Genomic DNA, 9,451 nt, shown 5'->3' on the forward strand with positions numbered 1-9,451 from the left:
AAAGTGTGTGTCTACACAAAAACTTAAACGCACATGTTCATAGCAGTACTATTCATAATAGTTCCAAGTACAAACAACCCCAGCGTTCACCAGCTGATAAATGGATCAACAAATTGTATACACGTGCAATTGAATACTATATGGCCATAAAAGTAATGAAGCACTCACATGCTACAATCCAGGTGAACCTTGAAAACATGCTCAGTGAAAGAAGCCAGATGTAAAAGACCACATATTACATGATTTCATTTGGATGAAATGTCCAGAATAGGCAAATCCATAGAGACAGAAAGTAGATTAGTGGTTGCCTAGGACCGGGGTTGGGGGTCAGGGAATGGGGAGCAACTATTAATGAGTATGGGGTTTCTTTTTGGGATGATGAAAATATTCTGGAATTAAATAGCTGTACAACTCTGTGAATATACTAGAAACTACTGATCTAGGGACTTAACTGGCTCAGTTAAGTGTGTGACTCTTGGTCCTTGCTCAGGTCCTGATCTCACAGTTTGTGAGCAAGCAGAGGAGGGGCAGAGAAAGAGGGAGACACAGAATCCAAAGCAGGCTGCAGGCTCTGAGCTGTCAGCACAGAGCCTGACATGGGTCTTGAACCCACAAACCGCAAAATCATGATCCAAAGTTGGATGCTTAACAGACTGAGCCACCTTGGTACCCTGATCTGTACCTTTAAAAAGATTAATTTTGTGGTTTATGAATTATATCTCATTAAAGCTGTTATTTAAAAAAAAAAAAAAGCAGTATCAAGAGGGAAAAAATGACAGTAAGACCTAAGCTAGGGCACTGGGTGCTAGTCCTCTGACGTCTCTGGTCCAAAGCAGCCATGCAACATCAGCACCAACGATTGAGTGCTGGGCAGAGTGTGCAGTCTTCAGCTGTCTGAGCCGAGGTAGCTCAGTGCAGTGCTGTGGAAGGTGCACTGGCCAGAATCATAGAGATCTGCATCATAGTCCCTGCCCCGCTCCTAACTCTGAAGGAGTTTAGCAAGTCAATTCCTCTTACTGATCCTTGATTTCTCTATCTGCAAAATGTAAGGAGTCTTTCAGCATTAAGCAATTTGGGCCTATGAGAATAGCCTCCATTCCCCCAGGAATGGAGCACAGCCCAGAAAAGCGTTGGTTGTAGTGAGGATGGAGGCGGTGTTCAGGGTTCACCATGCTGGGTCACGTGGGGCAAAGAGAGCAGGTTAATAGCAGTGGGGGGGAGGGCTGTGTACTGGAGGACTTGCATGGCATTGGAGTAGGGAGAAGCCAGGGCAAACTTCCCTTTTTAGTTCTCAGAGGAGCCACAGGACTATAAATCTCTGTCTCCAGAGAATACGTACAGTACGTTTGTTTTGGGTTTCTTTGGAGATGGAGACCTTGGCCAGCAGGTGGAGCTGCAGGAAGACAGGAGGGGGCCCTTTCTTGTGGCCAGGACTAACAATAGAGCAGGCCACCTTGGGAGGAATAAGAGTGTCTTGTGGCTGGGGATCTCCAAGCAGAAACCCAGCAAGAACTCCTGGATTCCAGTCCAATTGCTACAACCCTGGGGAGAGTTGGGGAGAGGTAAGGCTGTGTCTGAGCAGGGAAGAAACAATTATCCTTGTGCTTAGGCTTGGCTTTGTGATTAGGGTTGGAGTAGAATGTTGTTACCAGATTGGAAATCAGTGAGCTGGTTAGTTTTACAAGATGTGAGGCTTTGACCTCAGGTATCGTTCCTACAAGAGCAGAGGTATATGTCAGGTTAGGGTTCTAGGAGAGTAGGAGGTGGGGAGGAAGGAGAGAAGACATTTATCAAGTGCCTACTCCACACAAACACTTGACCTACATTATTTATTTATTTAAAAATTTTTTATGTTTATTTATTTTTGAGGCAGAGAGAGAGAGAGAGAGAGAGAGAGAGAGAGAGAGCGTGAGCAGGGGAGGGGCAGAGAGAGAGAGGGAGACACAGAATCTGAAGCAGGCTCCAGGCTCTGAGCTGTCACCACAGAGCCCAATGTGGGGCTTGAACTCAGAACCATGATATCACAACATGAGCTGAAGTCAGACACTTAACTGACTGAGCCACCCAAGTGCCCTGACATATGTTATTTATTCATCACAACTCCTCTGTAAGGTAGAAATTATCATCTCTGTTTTATAGACAAGGAAACAGAATCCCAGAGATGTTAAGTAACCTGCCTAAGTTCACACACTTTTAGGTCAGGATTTAAACTTAAGTCCTTTTCGGGGCTCCTGGGTGGCTCGGTTAAGCGGCCGATTTCGGCTCAGGTCATGATCTCGCCGTCCGTGAGTTCGAGCCCCGCGTCGGGCTCTGTGCTGACCGCTCAGAGCCTGGAGCCTGTTTCGGATTCTGTGTCTGTCTGTCTCTGACCCTCCCCCGTTCATGCTCTGTCTCTCTCTGTCTCAAAAATAAATAAACGTTAAAAAAAAAAATTTTAAACCTAAGTCCTTTTGTTTACAAAATCCATGTTCTTTCAGTGTCCCGAGAAGTGCATCTTGTGAACAGGGGTCATTGTTACCAGAGTGGTGGTACCTGGCATTCCTAATGCCCAGTGGTCCCAGCTCCTCATCCAGGTGGTGCTTGCTGGGTTTCTAAGGTAATATGGAGACAGAGTCAGAGAGTGGCACTGGGGCCATAGCTCTTTGCCAGGTGGGGAAACCAAGGCATGCTGGCTCATGTGTGTGCCTGGGAAGAGGCTGGAAGTGCCCACTGGTTAAGAGTTAAGTTTCGGTTGGAGAAGGAGAAAGGGCACAAGGCCCAGGGTTTGGTTCTAGATCTGCCACCTACTGATATATGCAGGTGTCCTCAGGTCAAGTATTTTCTCTCTGGGCCTCATTTTCTCAGCTGTAAAATGAGGTAAGTGGATAGCTCAAACACTTCAAGCTGTGTTCCTTACAGGACTTAGGAGTTCTGTGTAGAAAACCCAGGGGTGTTTAAAGGGAGGGCGTATTTCTCCTGTTATGCATTTCATGAGGATGTTCTCACCCTTTATTGAGTGTGTACTCTGTGGCAAGCATTGGCTGAGCACTCTGTATCCATTTCTCCTTCAACCCTCTCAGCAACTCAGGTAATTTTAAAATTCCCATTCAGCAAGAGTAAGTGACTTTAGCCAGGGTCACATAGATGGTAAGTGACTAAGCAAAGATGCAAACCCAAGTCTGTCCTATGTTCTTAACCATCACATTGCTGCCTTTGAAAGAACAGTATGAAAACAGCATAGCTTTGTTTGTTTTTACATTTAAAAAAATCATTTTTTATAACTTACATGCAATAAAATTCATTGATTTTAAGTGTACAATTAAATGAGTTTTGACAAAAATATAGTTTCATAAACACTACCACAGTCATGATATAGAACATTTCCACCACCCTAGAAAGTTCTCTGGTGCCCCTTGGTAGTTAATCTCTTCTCATCCCTGTCCCTCAGTACATACTGATCAGCTTTCTGTCACTATAGTTTTGCCATTTCTAGAATTCCTAGAAGTGAAATCATACAATATGTGGTCTTGTGTGTCTAGCTTCTGTCACTTAGCTTAATGCTTTTGAACTTCATTCATATTGGTGTGTGTGTCAGTACTTCATTTCTTTTTACTGGTGAGTAGTCATCCATTATATGGCCATACCACAGCTATTTACCTATTAACCTATTGATTTGGGACTTCCAGATTTTTGACTGTTATGCATACAGTTGTTCTTCATATGGAAGTACAAGTCTTTGTGTGGACATATGGTTTTATTTCTCTTATATAGGAGTGGAATTGCTGGGTCAAATGAGGTATTTGTTCTCTAATGTGTATAACAAGTTATCACAAACTTAATGGCTTAACACCACACCGTTTATCACCTCACAGTTTTCTATATCAGAAGTCTGAGTGGGTTTGAGCAAGTTCTTTGCTTAGAGTCTCACAAGGCTGAAATCAAGGTGTTGGCCAGACTGGGTGCTTACCTCGGGAATCTGGGAAGAATCCACTTCTTCTGCAGGGGCCTCTTCTAGCTCTTTGCCCACATTCTTTCTCACTGGGCCCCTCTATCTTCAAAGCAGCAATGCGTGCTGAGTCCTTCTCACGTCTCCAGGCTCTCTGGTTCTTCTGCCACCAGCCAGAGAAAATGGTTTTTCAAGGCCCCAACAATCTCATTTTGCCCTATAATGTAACATAATCACAGGAATAACATCTGGGAGCAAAGGTCATGGGACCATCTTAAAATTCCGCCTAGCACATATGGTAAGTACATATTTACTTTATAAGAAACCATCAAATTGTTTTCCAAATGGTTGCATCGTTTACTTTCCCACCAGAACTATATGAGAGTTCTAGTTGCTCTACATTCTAACCCACATGGTATCGTCAGTCTTTTTAATTTTAGCTGTTGGTGGGTGTGTAGTGGTAGTTTTCATTTGCATTTCCCTAATGACTGATGACAATGAGATCTTTTGGCATGCTTATTAGAGCATAAAATTTTGTTTGATGAAAAGTTCTGCTTTAAAAAAAGGTTGAAACTTACTGGCGTAGATAAACTGTGAGGTTCTTACAGAGTCTGTAATCTATGAATCTCTTAATGGGGCCCAGGGCTTATCTCCTTTTCTGAAACAGCCTCTTGAATGTAGGTAGAACATAGGTGAATCATCAGTATAAGCACTGTGCTCTGCTCTGTGTGTGTGTTAGACATGAAACCAACGAACATTCCTTGATTATCTACAGGGCTACAATCCCATATCTGAAATTCTGAAATCCAAATTATTCTGAAAACCAGATGTTTTTTTCTTGATTGACACCAAAACTCATTGGTAGCAAAACCTGACATTAACTTCTGTGGGGTTTTGTTTGTTTGTTTGCAGAAGGACCCTCTGTTGTCCTATGCCTGTGTTGCCTGCCTGGAAGCCTTGCTTGATTACCTGCATGCCCGGAGCCCAGACATCGGTAGAAACCCTCCCTATTTTCTGATGTTCTCATAGGGGCAGCCAGCCCCTGCCACCCTCCTGTCCCAGACTTCCAACCTCTGTTCTTTGACTCACACTCATTTTGTTTAATTCTTTTCATAATACTACAAGGGCATTGCCATGCCCATTATACAGATGAGGACATTGTAGTTCAGAGAGATCAAGGAACCTGCCCAACCAAGGTCAAAAGCTCTTAAATGGCAGAGCCCTTCCTATGCCTGCTTCCCACAATAGTGGGATATGTGGTTTCCCTGGGCCAGGTAGCATAGGTGGATAGAAGCCCAGGGAAGAAAGAAACTTCCTGCGTTCAGGTCAGTTTGTCCAATGCCCTGCCTCTAGCTGGGCAACCCCTGTTTGAGCCAATCAGAGAAAGTCCTCTTCAGCAATGCTCCATGGTCTATGGAAAAGTAGCAGTAACAGCCTAGAGTGACTGGTGTTTCCTGTAGCATTCCATGTGGTCTCCCAGCCCTGGAATCGGTTTTTGCTGTTTACCCTCCTGGATGCTGGAGAGAGTTCCTTCCTCAGACCTGAGATCTTGAGGCTCATGACCCTGGTAAGTACTTAATGGATGGTCTTGTGGTCTGAAGAATGTGATGAGCTGGGTGGTCCTGAGGAGACCAGGTAGAGGGGTAGAAGGTAGAGGGGCTGGGTGGGTCTTCACCCTACAAGAGGCCTGCTCAGAGAATTCCTCTAAACACCCACATCTTCTCACCCCAAAAGACCCAGATACTCCTAATTTATTTGCATACGAATCATGAATCATTGGCTGGGGCCTACCTGCCGCACCCAGATCCTATGCTAGGGACCAAAGGTGTTACTGAGCCAAATGCTCTGCCCTTTAAGGGTCTCTCAGTCTTGAGAAGGAGATAGACAGGAAACTAATAGTTAAAATATGACGTTATTAGTGGCAGAGTAGAAGATATGCTAAGAACCTAGCTTGTGGTAAGTGCCCACTGAATAAACAACAAAGCAGTGAGCCTGTGAATGATAGTAAAGCAGATCAATCAATAAATCAGTGGTTGGTGTGGGAACACAGAGAAGAGTACAGTTGACCCTTGAATAATGTGGGGGTTATGTTGGTCCCTGAGCAGTTGGAAATCCGAATATAACTTTTGACTCCCCCAAAACTAGCTACTAATAGCCCACTGTTGACTGGAAGCCTTACTGATAACATAAACAGTCAGTAAACACATATTTTGTATGTTATATGTACTGAATACCGTATTCTTACAATAAACTAGAAAAAGAAAATGCTATTAAGAAAATCATAAGTACAGTACAGTATTTATCGAAAATAATCTGTGTATAAGTGGACCCATGCATTTCACTCTCGTGTGGTGTAAGGGTCCACTGTAATTATTTCTGCCAGAGCTGGGAGGGAGAGGTGAGTAAGAGTGTAGTAAGCACTCAATTAATGCCTGTATTTCTTTAATAAAATGAAAGAACATTCAGCAGGAAGGTAACATTTTAGCTGAGGCTTGAAGGATTATTAGGCAAAGAGGAGGAAAAGTATTCCAAGTAGTGAAGTGAAAATAGCAGGGGTACGAGCACCTGGCAGTGTGTTTGGGTAACCACCATAGTCCATTTTGACCATGAGCATGAGGTACAAGGCCAAGGGGTGAGGGGAAGGGTACTGAAGAGGTCAGCAGGACCAACCCTCTCAGGGTTTCATACTCTGCCTCATTTATTCCACTTCTCCTGGACCCACCAACTCTGAGCTCCTGAAGGCAGGGTTCTGTGGGCTTCAGATCTGTGCCCCCAGCCCAGTGCCAATCACAGCAGGGACACGGGAAATGTCTGTGAATGAAGGAGATACCAAATCACTGTGTGTTTGCGGCTTCTCTCCCTGGCCTAGTTTGTGCGGTTCCAGAGCAGCAGTGTCCTTTCTCGTGAGGAGGTGGGTCATGTTCTGCAAGGCGCAGCTTTGGCTGACCTCTCTACCCTGTCGAATACCACACTCCAGGCTCTGCGTGGCTTCTTCCTGCAGGTGGGTTGGAAGGGGATGCCACGGAGCCTCTGTAAGGCTCGACCCTCCACGCCATCTTCTTTGTGGAGGATGAGCCCTCTGGCCACAGCAGCTAGAGGGAGGTCAGGAGTACAGAGGGTGGAGGGTAGAGAGGATCTGATGGAGTAGGCACTGAGAAGGCCTGTCTCCCCTGCCCTCTTCTTGCCCCAGGTCCAGAGCATGGGCCTCCTGGCTGATGAGAGCACGGCCCAGACCTTGCACGTCTCCTTGGAGGGCCTCTCCCCCAGCACCTCCTCAGCCGAGCCGCCCCTGGACATGCTGTATCCTTTCCTGCATCTGGGAGCTTGGCCTGGGCAAGGTCATCCAGGCTATGGGAGGCTGTGGCATCATGCTTCAGAGGGGTGCACTGTCTACAGCCCTGTACTTTAAAGCATGTGGGTCAGTGAGAATAATTAATAGTGATAGCAACGACAATGACGTACTCTGTTCTAAGTTCCCACCAAGGGCCAGGCACGTTACATGTATTGTGTCTAGTCCCCACAGAAGCCAGGGATGTTAATATAGCTATAACTTAGACCAGAGAGGTTACATGACATGCCCAGGATCACACAGTAATAGCATCAGGATTTGACCCCTGTTTATCTCCAAAGCCGTATCACCAAACTCAGGAAGGAGCTAGTCCTTCCCCAAAAGCTTTGGAGAAAGTTGCCCAAACCCAGATACGGGTGCTTCCCTCAGCCCAACATGGGGGGTGTTGTGTGACTGACATGTCCCCGAGAAAGCCTGGGGCTGTGGGCAGTAACTAGAGGCCCTTTGGGGGTGGTTGTGGTGCTCCAGAGACACTTCAGTCTGTGTGTTGTTTGGTGGTACTTCCTCCCCACCCCCACTGGCTACCTCCTTGGCTTTCTTCTTTCTCCTCCTTTTTCTCTCTCCTCTTTTCTCCTCTTTCCCTTGTGCATGGAATGTTCCCTGTTGAATAGCAACTACCTACCCAGGTGTTTGGGTCCCAGTTTTAGAATCCAGCCCACTATTCTTAAGAGCTCTTCTGTTCTTGTGTGACTGTTTTTGCCCTTTTTGGGCTCTAGAAGTGTGGTTCTCCCACGGTTGGCTCCACCTTTCTGCTGTTCTCCTCTCATGTTTTGCTGCCAGTTGCCTGGGAGGGGTGGCTGTATCCCTGTCCCACATCAGAGACTGATCCTCATGACTCGAAGGCCCAGAAACGGAGAGAACTGTGACCTGGAGAAGAAAAAGTCAGGGCAGAATTGTTGGAGAAATGGACAATTGTAGCCGTTCACTCTATTGTTGAAGTGGAATCAGGAAATAAAATGATACACTCACATGTCTCTGTGGGCTCTCCAAAAAACACTTCACTCTCAATTTACCTTGGCTCCCTGGAGCTGATAACTCTGCCAGTAGGATAGTGGATTGCTTCGGTAAGGAATGGATGGCTTCCTCAGGGACAGTGAGTGGGATGTGTTCTGCTAACATGTAAGGAGCACCAGCTGGATGCCTCAGTTGTACCCAGAAAATGCCACTCGCAGGCCATCCACGGGGCCAGAAGTGCAGAGAAAGTCCATGTTTGGTACCGGTGTGATCCAAGTGCTCCAAGAGGCAGCCTCACCTCACATGGAGCTGGAGAGAGGTACAATTTTGAGGCCAGGACGCTGAGCAGGTGAAATCCTTCTCTGCCTTGCTAGCTCGGGGGAACTGTTCCAGCTCAGCCCGTCCCTGGCTAAAGGAGGTCCCTTGTTTCTTTCTGTGGGCCCTTCCCAGAGCTTGTATCTTTATCCCCACGTGTGCGGTTCTTTTAATGTCTGCTCTCCACCGTTGTGCCTGCTTCCTGTTCCCAGCTCAGCCCACCGTGCCTCTTGCCTGCCGTCCCCAATCCGGGTGCCCGTAAGTGGACAGCCCACCCTTACCCCTTGGGTTTGGCTGTGTGGACCCTGCACAAAACTGGTATGAACTCTGCCCTAATGAACTGCAGACACTGTAGGTTTCTTCTTCTTCTTCTTTTTTTTTTTTTTTTTAATAAAGTTTATTTATTTTAGTAATCTCCACACCCAAAGAGGGGCTTGAACTCACAACCCTGGTATCAAAAGTCCCATGCTCCTCCCCTACTGAGCCAGCCAGGTGCCCCTACAGGCTTAAAAAAACCAAACCAAACCAAACAAAAAACACTGTTAGTCCGTGACCCACCAAACTGATCCTGCCAACTATGATTTAAAAAACACTGTCAGGGGCGCCTGGGTGGCTTGGTTGGTTAAGCGTCCGACTTCGGCTCAGGTCATGATCTCACGGTCTGTGGGTTCGAGCCCGCATCGGGCTCTGTGCTGACAGCTCAGAGCCTGGAGCCTGTTTCGGATTCTGTGTCTCCCTCTCTCTGTGACCTCCCCCGCTCATGCTCTGTCTCTGTCTCAAAAATAAATAAACGTTAAAAAAAAAAAAAAAAAAACCACTGTCAGCTTATGAAAAGTTTCGGTCAGGGCGCCTGGAAGGTCACGCAGACGGCAGGGGTCAGGGCCTCAGTCCGCTGACGCGCCCTGTAA

The 9,451-nt window shown here is 46.5% G+C and overlaps 1 protein-coding gene and 1 long non-coding RNA gene across 3 annotated transcripts in view; one reads left to right on the forward strand and one right to left on the reverse strand.

Annotated features, from left to right (window-relative positions):
* Window positions 1-8,244, forward strand: part of MEI1 (meiotic double-stranded break formation protein 1) — a 79,023-nt gene extending 70,779 nt beyond the window's left edge. For both annotated transcript variants that reach the window (XM_060656217.3, XM_060656218.3), the window contains 5 exons: window positions 4,838-4,919; window positions 5,386-5,492; window positions 6,795-6,926; window positions 7,116-7,225; window positions 8,055-8,244. In XM_060656217.3, coding sequence (XP_060512200.2) covers window positions 4,838-4,919; window positions 5,386-5,492; window positions 6,795-6,926; window positions 7,116-7,225; window positions 8,055-8,100 — 477 coding nt within the window. In that variant the 3' untranslated portion in view covers window positions 8,101-8,244. The remainder of the gene's footprint in view (window positions 1-4,837; window positions 4,920-5,385; window positions 5,493-6,794; window positions 6,927-7,115; window positions 7,226-8,054) is intronic.
* Window positions 6,627-9,136, reverse strand: LOC132693660 (uncharacterized). Its single transcript, XR_009616918.3, has 3 exons — window positions 8,288-9,136; window positions 7,897-8,141; window positions 6,627-6,736 (listed from the first exon to the last, which is right to left on the reverse strand). It is a non-coding gene; the product is annotated as an uncharacterized LOC132693660 (long non-coding RNA).
* Between the last annotated feature and the right edge of the window lie 315 nt (window positions 9,137-9,451).

The sequence above is a fragment of the Panthera onca genome, chromosome B4, assembly GCF_046562875.1.
Source record: "Panthera onca isolate mPanOnc1 chromosome B4, mPanOnc1 haplotype 2, whole genome shotgun sequence".
Lineage (NCBI taxonomy): Eukaryota > Metazoa > Chordata > Mammalia > Carnivora > Felidae > Panthera > Panthera onca.